This window comes from Diabrotica virgifera, chromosome 5 (assembly GCF_917563875.1).
Source record: "Diabrotica virgifera virgifera chromosome 5, PGI_DIABVI_V3a".
Classification (NCBI taxonomy): Eukaryota; Metazoa; Arthropoda; class Insecta; order Coleoptera; family Chrysomelidae; genus Diabrotica; species Diabrotica virgifera.
In genome coordinates, this window is record NC_065447.1 from 260,682,401 (window position 1) to 260,699,024 (window position 16,624).

Genomic DNA, 16,624 nt, shown 5'->3' on the forward strand with positions numbered 1-16,624 from the left:
AAAAATATCAAACGCACTAAAATTAACAAAACAAATTTAACAAGAAAACAAAACAATTCAATAGCGGTTATGTCCACCTCTTGCAGCAACGACTGCTCGCAATCTGTTTAGCATCTAATAAAGATGTGTTTTCCTTGCTTGGGGAATAGCCCGATATTCCTCTACAAGGGCCATAAATGTACCAACTTTTCTGGAGGCTAGGATGACGGCAGATAGCTTTTTTTTATTCATCCCATAAATGCTCAATATGATTGAGATCTGGGCTGCATGCGGGTCATTCTAATCTTACAAGAAAAAATATATTCGGATAATTCAAAAAATAAAATGTTGGTGATGCCTCCGGGAAAATATGACAGGACTATGAAACAAAATCAGCTATTCCATTTTTCCACAGAATTTTTTAAAATTAGGAGAAAATACAACGCTTCCTTTCACCCCTGTACAATGACATGCAAGCAAAAATTTTTGTCACCGGAATACCAAACAATATGAATACATGTACCTACAAACTGGTGCAAGAATCTTGAAAATCGGAGCACAAATAATAAAGTTATAAATTGTCAAACTTAATCAAAAATTTTGGGTGGCGGAATTTTGTGCCGGTGAGTGTAGCTTCAATAATATCATTTTGTATATGACTTGAAACTCTCGAAAAAACAGATGTTTCTAGATGTTGACAAAATTTTTGATCTTTTTTGGCAATTAATGTTAACAATTCCCCATAATTGCCTCGATTGTCAGAGTCGTCGCACTCAAAATGATCACGAAACGCTAGTTCTTGTTTGGCCCAAAAGCATACAGTATCTCTTATAAGTGTGCTAAGGATATACCATATACCTATCTATTTTTGAACAAACTCATTATGTTTAGCAATATTTGCTTTAAAATCTTGGTTAAGAGAACTTTTGATTTTTGTTTTGCCAAACTGAATCAAATTGGGTATACATCTTACATGTAGGTAACGGAGAAATTTCATGTCTCCTTTTTAAAAATCTAACACCATTTAAATCGTGAACCTGGTCCACCCATTTTTCTGTAGAAACCAGAAGACATGCCCAACAATACAGTATATTTTTCTTGCAACGATAATATAACCAAGGATTTTCACTGTACCAACTAAATTTAAAATATCGAACTACTTTTGTTGATTCATTTTTTAAATTGTTTAAAATAGGTCTTTCATTTTTAATAATCTCATTTTTTTCTTCAAAATTATACAAGGAGAATTATTTTTCAAGTAGTTGATCGATTAAGAAGCGACACTCATCTATGGTTAACTGAACGCACACTTTTTATAGGTACTGTCACCAATTTTAAATTTGGTAACAGCCCTACTGATACACAGCGCGCTTATGCCGTCGCTTCTTCAAAATTTTCAGTCACAACCCGGTCCCGAGCGCCAGCGTGCGTATATAACCATTGTCACCAAAAATGAGTCTGGTAACAGAGTATAATAAAGTGCGACGGAGTCACATAAACTCGCCTATATTTTCGTGTCTACGAGTAGTTGGCTATTTAGTGAGATATTTACTGAGTTAGGTACTATTACCACATGATATAATAATATATTTCTATTGGTAAAAATATTGGTAAATAGAATTATTCATCGTCATAAAATACCTATTTATTTGCAAGATTTTTAACTGTTACAAATGGTAACAGTGGTTACATGGACGCTTCGCCAGTGCAATTGTGTCTTTTTAGAAACACCGGTGTATAGCGTCCTGCGACTTCTGGTTCCTATTTTCTAGCCGCGTCAATCTGTCCAATGTCCTGCTCGTAGATCCCTCTCAGACATTGCTTTTTGGATTCTACTTATCTAGCTAGTTTTAATTCTCTAATTTTCCTTCTTTCCGTGGATATCCATTCCATTATCAGCTTTGGAAGTCGATGTTCGTCCATTCTTTGTACATAACCATACCAACAAAGTTGTTTTTCCTGGATTTCTTCTACTATGTTTTATTTTCCTATTCATAATGTCTTCTTCTTCTTTGAGTGCCTCTCCTATCGGAGATTGGATATCATTAGGGCGATTCTAATTTTATTTACTGCTGTTTTGAACAATTCGTTAGTGGTGCAGCCAAACCACTCTCTCAAATTTCTCATCCAGGACATTCTTCTACGGCCTGGATTTCTTCGTCCTTGGATTTTTCCTTGCATTATATTTTGTAGGAATGTGTACTTTTGTCCTCTCATCAGGTGGCCTAAGTATTCAAGTTTTCTCTTTTTTATACTCCGTAGAACTTCTGGCTCGTTATTTATTCTGCGTATTACTTCTTCATTTGTAATTTTATCCACCCAACTTATTCGTAGTATACGGCGGTAGCACCACATCTCAAAGCTTTCAAGATTTTTAATATTCCTCTGTTTAAGAGTCCATGACTCCACACCGTAGAGCAAAGTACTGAATACATAGCATTTTAACATTCTAGTTCGTAGATGAATACTAATATCACGATTACAAAATAATTTTTTCATTTTTATAAAAGTAGACCTGGCAATTTCAATACGTCTTTTTATCTCGTGATTTTGGTCACCTGTTTCATTGATAAGGGTTCCCAAGTATTTGTATTCGTTTACTTTTTCAAGTTGGGTACCGTTTATTGTGATACTAGTGTCATTTATTGGATTCTTACTGAAGGTCATATATTTGGTTTTTTTGACGTTCATCCTTATGCCGTAGTTATTACATATCTCATTCATAGTTTCAACTAAATGTTGTAGATCTTCCGCTGTTCTTGCCATTATCACAGTATCGTCAGCATATCGAATGTTATTGATAACTTCTCCATTGACTATTATCCCTTCGTTTGCATATGAGAGAGCTTCTTGGCATATTTGTTCGCTGTAGATATTAAATAAGAGCGGTGACAATATACAACCCTGTCGTACTCCTCTACGTATTTCTATTTCGTCCGATGTTTGTTTTTCTATTTTTATATTAGCTCGCTGATTCCAGTACAGATTTAATATTATTTGTATGTCTCTGGTGTCAATGTTCTTACTCTCCAGGATTTCTTTGAGTTTACTGTGGCGTACTTTGTCAAAGGCCTTTTCAAAGTCTATAAAGCAGGCGTGTACCTCTTGGTTAACATCTAGGCATCTCTGTGTTAGAACGTTCAAGGCAAAGAGAGCATCCCTTGTACCTAATCCTTTTCTGAATCCCATCTGTGTATCGTTAATATCGATGTCTAGTTTTTGATAGATTCGGTTGTGAATGACTCTAAGAAATATTTTAAGCAGGTGACTCATCAAGGAGATTGTTCGATGATCTGAACATTGCATTGCCTTAGTTTTCTTCGGTATGGTGACAAACGTAGACAGCAACCATTCTTGCGGTATTATACCAGTACTGTATATTGTATTGAATATATGCAATATTATGGTTACGGATTTATCATTCAAAAGCTTCAGCAGTTCTGTAGGGATTTCATCAGGTCCGTTAGCTTTTCCATTTTTAGCGTTTCTTATTGCGTATTCTACTTCTTCTTTCAATATGTCTGGCCCAGTTGTATTGATTATCTGAGTTAAGTTGTTTCTATCGTCTTCAAATAATTCATTCAGGTATTCTGTCCATCTTTTTATTTTATTCTCTAGATCTACAATAAGATTTCCATCTTTGTCTTTAAGTTTACCTATTTCGCATTTCTTTATGCTTCCTGTTATTTCTTTTACTTTTTTGTGCATATTGAACGCATCGTACTTTTTCTCATAGGTTTCCATTTCTTCACACTGTTCTTTAATCCACGCCTCTTTGGCTTCTTTTATTCTCTTTTTTGTTTACTTTTGTTATACTTGTGTTTGTTTATTTCTTTGTATTTGTCTAGGTAATTCTTCATCTTTCTTCTTCGTTCCATCAAGTCTAGTATGTCCTGTGTCATCCACCCCTTGTTCTTTGTTGTTGTTTTTGTCAGATGTTTCTTTCCTGCTGTTTGTATAGCTGTATTTATGTACTTTAATTTTTGGTTAACGTTATCCGTATCATTAATTTGTTGTTGCACTGAACTGAGGTTTTCATTTATTTCTTCTCCTGTTTCTTGTCGTATATTTTTATTTCTAAGTTTATCTAAATCTAGTGTCTTTCTGTGTGGTCTCCTAATCTTTTTTGGTCTCGCCTCTATCACAGTAACTACCGGGTTATGATCTGAGCCTATATCAGCTCCTGGGTACGTCTACTATTCTACTACTATGTCTACTACTCGATAGTTCATTATGTATGAGACTCTAGAGGTGCAAATCGATCTTCGCCAGAAGTCTATTTCTAATGCGAGCAATTTCTGTTATGTTCGCTTATTGATTTGCTAGGTTTCATATCCTACAGTACCACGCTTTTAAAATGCTATTATATAGCTCTGTTTTCTTTTCTTTTGGTAAGATTTTTGACCAAAGTCGTGAATTCAAAGCTTCCATTACTTTATTTCCTTTTATAACTCCTTCCTCTATTTTGAATGTTGCCTGTGTTGCCTTATTAACTACTTTATATTTCAGATATCGATGAATGCAAACAACGTCCAAACATTTGTGGAGCTGGTGAGTGTATTAACACTCTTGGATCGTTCCACTGTAGATGTGAAGAGGGTTATTCAGTGAAACCTGAAGGAGGCCCTCAGTGTACTGATGAAGATGAATGTTATTTAGGAACCTACAACTGTGATGAAAATTCTGACTGTATTAACAACCCCGTAAGTACTATATTTTTACTACTTTTCAAATTTTTATTTTTTCCCTCAGTTAATTGAAATCAATTAATCAGAATATGTCTACATAGATTGAAAGAACAAGAAACGAACTAACTAAAAAAATTTTAATGTTAGATTAACCTACAAGAATAATATAAAATACAAAATATAACCGAAAAAAAACCTGCAAATAATTGAGAACAGTAATAAAATTCTATTTAATTTCGTGTTTGCTTCGTTCTTTGTATATATATGTTAATTTGAGGTGTTTGATATCAGGGTTCCTACCAATGCCGTTGTCAAGATGGTTTCACTGGAAATGGACTCCATTGCCGAGACGTCAATGAATGTTTAACCAATAATGGTGGATGCGATCAAAATGCACAATGCATAAACAACGATGGTTCGTTCAGGTATGTAATTCATTTATAAAAAAAATTGTCCGCCTTACATATCCATTGGTATAAAAAATTATGGCACTTATCGTAACAGGAGCTAAATGAACCTTATATCTTTCTACGATACAGGTCCAATCTTTCATTCCAATTGTATTTAGACTAATAAAGTAGGTATATGATTACATAGTTTCTAATATCTAAGATAAGATATGTTTATTTTAATCCATGGATTTTTTTGTCTGTGTATTGCATTATAATAATATCATCATCTAGCCTTCCATCACCCAGCGTCCAAGGTTGACCATAGGCCTCCGCTAATTTTTTCTAGATCTGTCGGTCTTGAGCCTGCAAGAAGAAGATCGCTGGAAATTAGATGCTTCCTGCACTGGACGACACAGTACTCGTAGCTACTACTCAAGAAGATCTGGAGACACTACTTGACAGTGTCATTGAGAGCCGTAAAGAAGCAGGCCTGGATCTTCTACAACAGAATATAAAATCGTCTTATATTGTGTAAATAGTGCTAAACTTGAGCAACTTGATCAAATTATTTAACTTGGATATAAGTTTAATTGTAACACAGAGAGTCACGGTGATATTAGATCCAGAATTAAGCAGGCCAGGGGCACTTTTAGAAGGATGTCCAAGATATTATGAAACATACCTGAAGTTGTCATTGCGGAACCGTCTACTTCTCTGCTACGTGTTCTTTGTCTTACTTTATGGTGTCGAATCTTGGACTGTGAATAAAAGTGATCTAAATTGTCTTGAGGCTTTCGAAATGCGGTGCTATAGAAGAATTTTGAAAGTTTCTTGGATGGAGGAGATTCGAAACTAGACAACACTAGAACATCTCAGCAGACTACTGATATTATAAAAATATCATCAAGAAGGGTAAGCTGGACTACTTCGGATATACTATAATCAGATGTTGTTCTGAAGCTATTTCCTTGTGGCATTTTTATGATTAATTATTTATATGGGAAATAAGCCACAATTAAAATGAAAAAAATAATTTTATTAACGTTTCGACGCCCAAATCGGGTGCCGTTGTCAAAATACAAAATACTACTAATGGAAACAAAAATGTTGTTGCTTAGTAAAAAAATTCTTCTAATAATTTATTTAATTTGACTCATTTATATCGGCAATTCAGATACATATGATACATTTTAAAGTAGAAGACTTTAAAATGATATTGCCAATATTTATGAGTTGCGTTCCTGGGACGACTTTACTGAAAGATAGTTCATTCGATTACATGAAATCAACCCCAACTCAAGAATATCCGTCACAAAAAAAATCATAGCATGTGATCTGTCTTTAAAAAGACAACCACATGCAACGGTGACATTAAAATTCTAGTGTTAGAGATCTCATAATAAATCACGAGGGAAAACCAGGAAAAACCTCGTGATACTATCCCGACATCGTAAGTATTTGGTCTTAAATTTAAATTACTCTCAAAATTAATACCAAATTCTGACTTTACTATAATTTTGTTTAAATTATAAATAATATCAATAATATATGGATATATAAGTAATACTAAAATATAAAATATGTACTAACTCGACTATTGACTTATTAATTGTGGTATTTTCTTTCTATTGACTTCCTCTTTCAGTATGGGTATCCACATCCTACTGCATTCCACCGAGGAATTTGCGACACAATTGGTTTCGTTTAGCATAATTAGAGCCGCTTCTTTGATTTTTCTCTTTTTACTATCTGTTTCTTTCAGGACTATACTTGAATCTCTCCACTGAACTCTATGTTCATTATCCCATGCGTGTTGACATATTTGAGATCTATCAAACTCTCTATTTTTAATATAAGATTGATGTTCACTTATTCTAACGTTTAATGGTCTTGATGTTTCACCTATATAAAACTGTTCGCATTCACAAGGTATTTTATAAATACAATTCTTTGTCCTTTCTTGTTCATTGTTAGGTTTAGTCTTAGATAGAATAGATCTCAATGTGTTGTTTGTTTTGAATGTTGTTGAAATGTTGAATTTATTTCCTATTGTTTTAAGTTTCTCGGATAGTCCTTTTATGTATGGTATTGATATTTTCCTCGTATTATTTCTTGTGAATGTTGTAGGATCCCGTTCTATGTTGTTCTGTTCCATTCGATCCAATCTTGACAATTCCTTATTTATAAACGATAAAGGATAATCATTTTTTAATAAAACAGATGTTAAGAATTGTTTTTCTTCTAAAAATGAATTTTCGTTAGAACAAGTAATTTTGGCTCTATCATATAAGGATTTTATGATTCCCTTTTTAACGCTGATGTTGTGATTTGATTTGTAATTGAGATATCTGTTGGTATGTGTTGGTTTTCTATACACTTGAGTCTCATATCCAGTATCCTTCTTTGAAATAACGTCGAAACGTTAATAAAATTATTTTTTTCATTTTAATTGTGGCTTATTTCCCATATAAATAATTAATCACTATAATCAGAGGTCCTAAAAATATAGGTAGCTACAAAATATTATGAAAGGGAAAATAGCAGAAAACGCAGTCCAGGACAAAGAAACATTTCACGTTTGAAGAACTTGCGAGATTGGTATGGTACCTATTGATACAAGAATGCTATTTAGGGTGACAGTGAATAGAATTAAGATAGCTATGATGGTACCCACCCGACGTTGTGAAAGAATATGGTACATAAATAAAAAGTTCAAAAATATTGGTTCCTAGAGTATGGTCTTATTATGTATTAATGCTCTTTATTTTGTAGATGTGAATGTGACGCAGGCTTCAAAGGTGACGGCTACGCATGCAGCGACATCGACGAATGCTCCAACGATCCCACTCTTTGCGAAAACGGCCAATGTGTCAACTATCCAGGATCATTCAGATGCGAGTGTGAGATGGGCTTCATGCACCCACAAGAAGGAAACGAGCAGTCCTGTGTCGGTCAGTAAATGGGAGATCAAAGACTTGCACTAACATATGCTTTTTGTGCCAATTTAACAAAGACTGACTCTAGCTTTATTTTTAACATCGGTTTAGAGTAGTGGGATGATAATCACACAGGACATTTAACATATTTTTACTTGTATATTGTAAGTTATTAACTGCTCAATATTTTGTAGCGAGCCATTTTGTCTCTTGTCTAGTCTTGAATATTATACACATTTTACACACGTAGTCCAAATATTATTAATTTTGACAGACTCTGTGGTGCATTTCACATCTTAAGGGACCTTTACTTTCTAAATTAAAATAAGAACGATTTTTCTACGTAAAAATATTCCTTGGTACCTATCGTAGGAACACTGTCCTAAAATTTTATTAAGAAATTCAAAAAAGAAACGAAGTTATAGCTGAATTTATACCGATATCCATCGAGCTAAAACTTATTTGTATACAACAACGTGCGCGACGCCTGACCTGCGCATCTGCAACTCGACAGTTGGGCTCTAAAACGTATAAAGCTAGCAGGTGTTTTATCTTTTGAAATTTATTGTTTTGAAAATCGGAAAAATATCTGAATATGCTGGTCAGTGAAAAGGCAGTCGAAGTAAGGGGACATTTCGAAGTAAGACCATTTAAATACAGCTGTTACTGTACAGGGAGGACACCCAATATGCACCAAGGATCGCCAATAACCCCGATATCCGCTGGGAAGTTAAAAAACCCCTACCTTTTTAGTAAAGGGGTAAATTCACTCTCAAAACAGACATATTTTCAAACTTATTATAAAAAAAATATTACAGGAAGGCAGAAAAGTGTCTCCCAAATCTCTCTTTCTAATTGACGGGGTTTATCCAATGCCGTAGGGTTTAGCGGTACATGTGACTTTCCCACTGCTGTCGATTTGATAAACACCCGCGATTAGAAAGATATGTCTACCCTAATTACAAACGCTTTTCTCTATTGCACTGGGGGAACAATTTTAGATTGCAGCACGCAGTCTAGGTATTATATGTCTATGATTATAATAGAATATCTTGGTTTTGAAGCTGCAAAATATAAATTGATCTTTTAAAATGTGTTAATTTTGTACTAGTACCATCGCAAAGAACACTATAAACTAAATAAAAGGCTTGAAAGCAAAACGCGTTAATTCCATTTTTATGAAAAGCTGAGTTAGCCATTTTTAAATTACTTTACAATCTCGATGATTATTAAAAAAATTAGTGCATTGAATACTTTACTTCCTAAACATACTTTTGATTAACTAAAAATAAAATATTACTCAACAGAAGCAACAGCAGTTTTTGTCATTTTCTCTGAGGTTTTGAAGCATCTTTGGAGTTAGCGCCTTTTGTTTTTAAACCCCCCTAGAACTTAATGGAGATATAAAATGAATACTAAGTGATTTTACACGCATTATCTAGTTAGCTTTTTAATTTAGAACTAACCTAGTTCACTTATATAACTAATAATATGTCATGCTTTAGTAGCTTCATCATTATATTAACTAGAACATCATTTAAAAACAACACACTCAGAAGAAGCGCATAGGGAAACATATTCACTGGAGAAGAAGAGCTGGATTCGTTTTGTAGACAGTACAGACGGTTTATAGAGTAGAAAACTAATAGCTAATATGTAACTAACCATCAATAATGTAGGTATATCTTATGATTTATTTTAGTATTTTTCTACCTTAGAATAATTACATTTTTGCTTTCATTTCAGGAGTTTTTTTTTTTCATTTTTCAGCCCCATCTATTGGCTAATAACAGATATATGCACATATAAAAATTTATGGATCACGTTTTGGTTTTGTATTTTGGTTTTAAATGAACAGAATACTTTTTTGTCCAGTGGGGAATACTAGGAAAAAATCTGAACTAAGGGGGAATTTTAAAATTGAAATAGTAAAACGACGAATGTACTAAAATTTCAAATTCTAACTTTTGATTTTCTAGTGATTTTCTTATGTCCCAGAAGAATTTCCTGTATTTAATACTTTTGTCCTAAGTCTTTTTGGTGTTTATCCCTCTGCTTTTCATTCTTCTTCATTATTTTCGTCTTACGTCTATATTTCTTTGTTAATGCCGGTTTGTAATGCTATTGAATAATCTTCTTTCGCTAGTTTAGATTCCATTGTTATATATTTGTGTCATTATCTGGCATTTACGTCTTTATAACAGGGCAGGTTAGCACAGTAGACACAATCATTCATAGGCGTCATGTTAAAGATATGACTTTGTATTTTGCAGATGTCATTGTGGAGGAATTAAAAATCTCTCAGGTTAAATATCTCATCTATTAGGTTTTAATATATCCTATTAACTGTACCTCAAATTCAACAGCAAGTTTTGGAATGGCCAAGCAATTCAAATCTGGGTACTATTCATCGCAGTCTACGGAAAAATGATCTTCCTGCTTGCTATTCCTGCTCTGCACCTTCACATATAAAGTTTTATCATTGTATCGCCTTGTTCTTGAATTTTTCAAGAATTGTTCTCCATATATACTAGGATCTGTCAATTTTGTGATCAATCTTTCTCGAAATTAGTGTAACACTCTAGGTATAAAAGTGACATAAGTTTTTTATTTTGCATATATATTAAATATCTGTATTGCTAGAATATATTATATAAAACACCGATCGTTACTATTTCCGTAGATATCAACGAATGCGACATGTTCAACAACCTTTGCGTTTTCGGAAAATGTGAAAACACCTTTGGCTTCTTCCGTTGTGAGTGTAACGACGGCTACAAACTTGACAGCTCTGGTGGCAACTGTACCGATATAGACGAGTGTGAAAGTCCACAATCTTGTCTCTATGGAGAGTGTACCAACACCGATGGCAGCTTTAAATGTATTTGTCCACCACACCACGATTTAGTATCAGAAGGGAACGCTTGTATAGGTAAGAAATTGTTCTATTTCCTATAATTATCGCCCTCAATTTCAAGTTATTACCTAAACCTAGCCCTTAGTAATAACTCCTACTTCTGACTCTACCCACTCCCAAGAAACACAGACATTTTTTGAAAAATGCAAAAGAAAAATATCTCTCCGATTTTGGCTCTCGTAGATAACAGACGTGTTTTTACTCTCTCAGATTTTTATTGCCGTTGGTAACAGACTAACAGACTGATTAATTAATACGTTCTATAAATTTTATTACCTTCTAGATAGAAGAACGTCACGATGTTTCCTTAAAGTAGACGGGCCTGGTAGATGTTCTGCACCAACAGCCGATTACGTTACCAAAGCATCTTGTTGTTGTTCAGTGGGACAAGGTTGGGGACCGAGCTGTGATCTTTGCCCTCATCCAGACAGTCAGGAGTACCAGCAGTTGTGCCCTGGAGGAATGGGTTATAAACCAAATGATATAACAGTAAGTGCCACATTCTTTAACTACAAAATATTTTTATTACAATTGAATTAATATATTAGGCATTATTAAGTTATTAGGCATTTTTGTTCTTATTTCTTCTTCTTCTGCTTGGTTACCTATGCTCAACGAATATTGGCGATCACCATTGCAATATTTATCTTTTTTGCCGCAGCACGAAAAAGCTGCACATAATACTTATGTTGTGTTGAACCAGGATCTAAGGTTCTTTAACAAGGATGTTTCTCTTCCTCCTAAACCTCGCTTTTCAAATATTTTTACTTGCAGGATGGCATGTAGGAGGGCATATCTAGATTCATTTCAAATAGTGTGTCCAAATACTATAGCCTTCGAGATTTAATGGTATTCAATACCTCTCAGTTCTTTTTTGTTAATCTGAAGACCTCTTGATTTGTGACTAGATTAATCACACTAATTCTTTTTAGTACTGATCGCTATGGATGTTCAATTAACAACTGATATTTTTATTAACGCTACTAAATTATATTTTTTCTTTGACAGGTTGTTCTTGAAGATATAAACGAATGCGAGGAACACAAAAACATTTGTCAAAACGGCCATTGCACGAATACATTCGGCAGCTTCATGTGCTCCTGTAATGAGGGATACCGGCTAGATCCAACTGGTTTCCAGTGCATCGATGTGAACGAATGCTTCGAAAATCCAAGCATTTGTAACGTGGGAGAATGTGTCAACGAACCTGGCAAATACTACTGTCAGTGTCCTGAAGGATACATGCCAATGCCTGGTCGACGTAAGTTTTTAGATCATATTACTAGAATGAGTACTTTTAATTGTAATATTTACTTTAAGGTGAATGTGTTGATATGCGCAAAGACCTCTGTTTCCTCAACTACAGCAGGTGGAGGTGCTCTACACCTATGACACAAAATCAGACGAGGAAACTCTGCTGTTGTTCCATGGGTCAAGCTTGGGGTCAACCTTGCGAACCTTGTCCAATTGCTGGCACCAGTAGGTATAAGTTACTTCACTTACTTCATTTTATTTTCCAGTCTATACTAAACGTTTTTCTTGCTGAGATAATAGTATTGTCTAAAAAATATATTTAGAAATAACAAAAGAGTACAGTAAAATACGCAAAATCTTAAATTGCTAATAAAAAACATATTATTAGTATATACATTACTTTTTCGTCGACAGTAATAAAAAACCTAGCAGTATTTAACTGCCCAGTTTGCTAGGCTAAAGATCAGCAAACGGTTTTCCAGCAAAGACGATCTCTAAAAATTAAAATTCTTTGGACATATTTTGAGAGCATTTAAAAAAAACATGGAAGGCTTATTATCCAAGGATATGTAGAAGTCTGAAGATCATGTAGAAGATCCCCAAGATGGATTGACCAAATTACAGAAGAATACAAAAGCGCTATGCATGGACTAAAAAAAATGAACACAGACAAAGATCTTTGGAGACGGACAATACACGACATCACGATGATCACGACTCTGGGTCATTTTTATGTCATTCTAACCTCATGTCGAAAGGAGATAAATTGGAACGAAAATCAGCGAGGACAAATGAAACGTACAGCCATCACCAGAATCATGAACCTATGACTATAAAAAGATGAATAAAAACTGACTGAGAACACATTAGAATACATATGGCTGTTACTAAGAGAAGGGGCCTTAGCAGTAGACGTTGAAGGCGAAATGAAAATTAAACGCAAGAATGAAGATAAATAACCAGTTCAAACTTTGGAATAACTTTAATTGAAAATATAAATCAAATCCAAATAAGTCCACATAAGTCAAATAAGGGTTAATCCATAAATATTCTATACAATCCGGCTCGAAGGACCAATATAAAAGGAAGGGATTAAAAAGGATATGTTAATATCAAAGACGTATAAGAAAGTATTAGTACCTTGGAATGGGGAACAAATCCCGGAAGAGTAAAAGAGTAGAAAATATTAACTTTAAACCTAAGAAGAAAAATAAACCTAAAAATAAAAATTTTTTTTGAATCATGGAATAAGTAAGTATTGGTTACTTTGTCTTATGCTTTTAACCATTTCAGCATTTTTCTGCCGAACATCTTTACACTATTTTCCACACTATATATTTTCTTTTAACATCACCTGTAACATATGTTTGAATGTATATAAAAATGTTGATATATGTCTCATATCCAAACGTTTCAAAATTGTAGGTGAGCACGTGAGCTTATGTGGCGTCCGTCCTGGGCAAATAGTAAATCCTATTACCAATGAGACAATGGAGATTGATGAGTGCGAATTAATGCCATCTATGTGCAAACATGGACAATGCATTAACACACCTGGAAGTTTTGAATGCATGTGCAACAGGTAAGTAAAATTCGTTTTTTTCGTTGGTGGTACCAACTTTCTTCCAGTACCGTTTGTTTCTTTCAAATCCTAACAATATTTGTTCCAGAGGTTACATCTACGACGAAAACTCCCACCAATGTATCGACGACAACGAATGTTTGAGGAATCCTTGCGAAGGGAATGCCCAATGTCTCAATCTTCCTGGTAACTTCGAATGCAAGTGTCCCGCAGGGTATAAACACGGCTCTACATTCATGGATTGTGTGGATATTGATGAGTGTTTGGAAAAGCCACACATTTGTCAGAATGGCGAATGTAAAAACTTGGAAGGAAGCTTCCAGTGTATTTGCCCTACTGGATATCTGTTGACTTCTGATAGGTAAGTTGTAGAAATATTTTTATATAAATTTATGGGGAATCAGATAGGTATCAAGTAGATATTTTTTTTGATCCAGTATATGGTGAAGATCTGGTGAGGTTTTAGCAAATATACAAAGAGGATAAAGCAGGTACTTCAATTTTAAAGATAGATATTTGAAATAAAACTTTCAAAATCTTTTTACTTTTATACCATATCAACTACGCAAAAATATTGGTTTATTCTTTCTGGTTCATTATTTTTCACCATCATTTTGAAGAACTGCTTAATGGCAATGATTAGAGATGGTACAGAATAGCATTTTTCGGTAATAGGTTGGAACCCAACCTATTCCAAACAAATACCTATTCCAGTAACCTAATGCGAGTTTTCGATTCCGACGTGAAAAGACGATATATCGATCGCCCTAGCTTGTTCCTAGTTGTGCCACTATTGTTTGCGTTGCATCAAATTTAAACGATCAAACTAGTGGGTACCTATAATTTTGTATTTTTAATCTAGAGGATGTATTTAATTTGATTTTTAAATATATTTATATTTCTTACCGTGTTTTTCCTACAATTCGTAAATCTATAATAACAACTATTAAAACAAATTTTTCTTACATGTAATTATGGGTTAATTACCTAAAGTCGAGGTTTATTCAGAATTCGTTTATGCAAATGGAAAATGAAGACACTAAGTCATTACAGAAGATAGGATCAATTAATCAAGTATATTCAAATGGGAAATAAGCCACAATTTTACCTAAAAATGATTTTATTAACGTTTCGAATTGTATTTATAAAATACCTTGTGAATTGTATTTATAAAATACCTTGTGAATGCGAACAATTTTATATAGGTGAAACGTCAAGACCATTAGACGTTAGAGTAAATGAACATCAGTCTTATATAAAAAATAGAGAATTTGATAGATCTCAAATATGTCAACACGCATGGGATAATGAACATAGAGTTCAGTGGAGAGATTCAAGTATAGTCCTAAAAGAAGCAGATAGTAAAAAGAGAAAAATCAAAGAAGCGGCTCTAATTATGCTAAATGAAACCAATTGTGTCGCAAATTCCTCGATAGAATGCAGTAGGATGTGGTTACCCATATTAAAGGAGGAAGTCAATAGAAAGAAAATACCACAATTAGTAAATCAGTAACATATCGAGTTAGTACATATTTAGTATTTTAGTATTATTTAAAATTTAAAATATCAAGTCAGAATTTGGTATTAGTTTTGAGAGTAAACTAAATGTAAACCCAAATACTTACGATGTCGGGATAGTATCACGAGGTTTTTCCTGGTTTTCCCTCGTGATTTACTATGGAATCTCTAACGCGAGAATTTCAGTGCCACCGTTGCATTTGGTTGTCTTTTTAAAGACAGATCACATGCTATGATTTTTTGTGGCGGATATTCTTGAGTTGGGATTGATTTCATGTAATCGAATGAACTATCTTTTAGTAAAGTCGTCCCAGGAACGCAACTCATCAATATTGGCAATATCATTTTAAAGTCGTCTACTTTAAAATGTATAATACGTGTCTGAATTGCCGATATAAATGAGTCAGATTAAATAAATTATAGAAGAATTTTTTACTAAGCAACAACATTTTTGTTTATTTAGTATTATTTTGTATTTTGACAACGACACCCGACTTGGGCGTCGAAACGTTAATAAAATCATTTTTAGGTAAAATTGTGGCTTATTTCCCATTTGAATATACTTGATTATAAAAATGCCACAAGAAAATAGCTTCAGAACAACAATAGGATCAATTAGATTATAGTCATATATTTGACAACAAATTAAAAATCTGTTACAGCCGTATCGACCTGAAATTCTTTTGAACCCATCACATTAAACAGATGTGAGATGTTGGAATCGAAACAGACGCCGCCGATTCGTTGCTCTATGGTACCTATTCCGACAGATCAGTTCAAATTTCATTTCAAATCTCTTGCCCGATCGTTCCGGAAAGTGTACTCAACTACGAACGGCCGACGCTGGAGTCGAAACCGATGCCGTCAAAGTTTTGTCACTTTAATACGTGGAATAGTCGATTGAAACATATTTCAACGTGAATCCGCTCCAGTTTGATTATTCCATCTCTAATCGAAACGAACGTAACCGATGCGTTCCCTGTGGCTTACTACGGGCTCTTTCGATGTCTAGATGGCTGTGCTAAAACCTATTCCCAGCGAGAATCCAGTTCGAGTTTATTGTAAATTGCGGATTGTGGTCGATGCGGCGCAGTTGGAATCGAAACAGATGCCGTCGACTTTTTGTCACTGGTGCGTGGAACAGACGATTGGAACCTATTCCGTGGTACCTGCTACAGTTCCATCATGCCATCTCTAGCAATGATCAAGATGAGATGAAAGTTCCTATGATTTAAATACGTGAAAGTGAAGGTAGGATCCCGAAGAAGATATTTGAGAAGACATTTTAAAACACATCTAACAATATGGTCCTTATCGTAGCCTCATCATTAAGTAATTTCAAATTACTTAAAGCATCA

At 34.2% G+C, this 16,624-nt stretch overlaps 1 protein-coding gene across 1 annotated transcript in view; it reads left to right on the plus strand.

Moving 5' to 3' along the window:
- LOC114329651 (fibrillin-2) overlaps positions 1–16,624 on the plus strand; it is a 204,891-nt gene that overhangs the window by 163,964 nt on the left and 24,303 nt on the right. Inside the window, exons 23-31 of the mRNA XM_028278833.2 lie at positions 4,489–4,682; positions 4,959–5,092; positions 7,832–8,010; positions 10,679–10,927; positions 11,196–11,401; positions 11,921–12,173; positions 12,233–12,391; positions 13,592–13,748; positions 13,837–14,109. Coding sequence (XP_028134634.1) covers positions 4,489–4,682; positions 4,959–5,092; positions 7,832–8,010; positions 10,679–10,927; positions 11,196–11,401; positions 11,921–12,173; positions 12,233–12,391; positions 13,592–13,748; positions 13,837–14,109 — 1,804 coding nt within the window. The remainder of the gene's footprint in view (positions 1–4,488; positions 4,683–4,958; positions 5,093–7,831; positions 8,011–10,678; positions 10,928–11,195; positions 11,402–11,920; positions 12,174–12,232; positions 12,392–13,591; positions 13,749–13,836; positions 14,110–16,624) is intronic.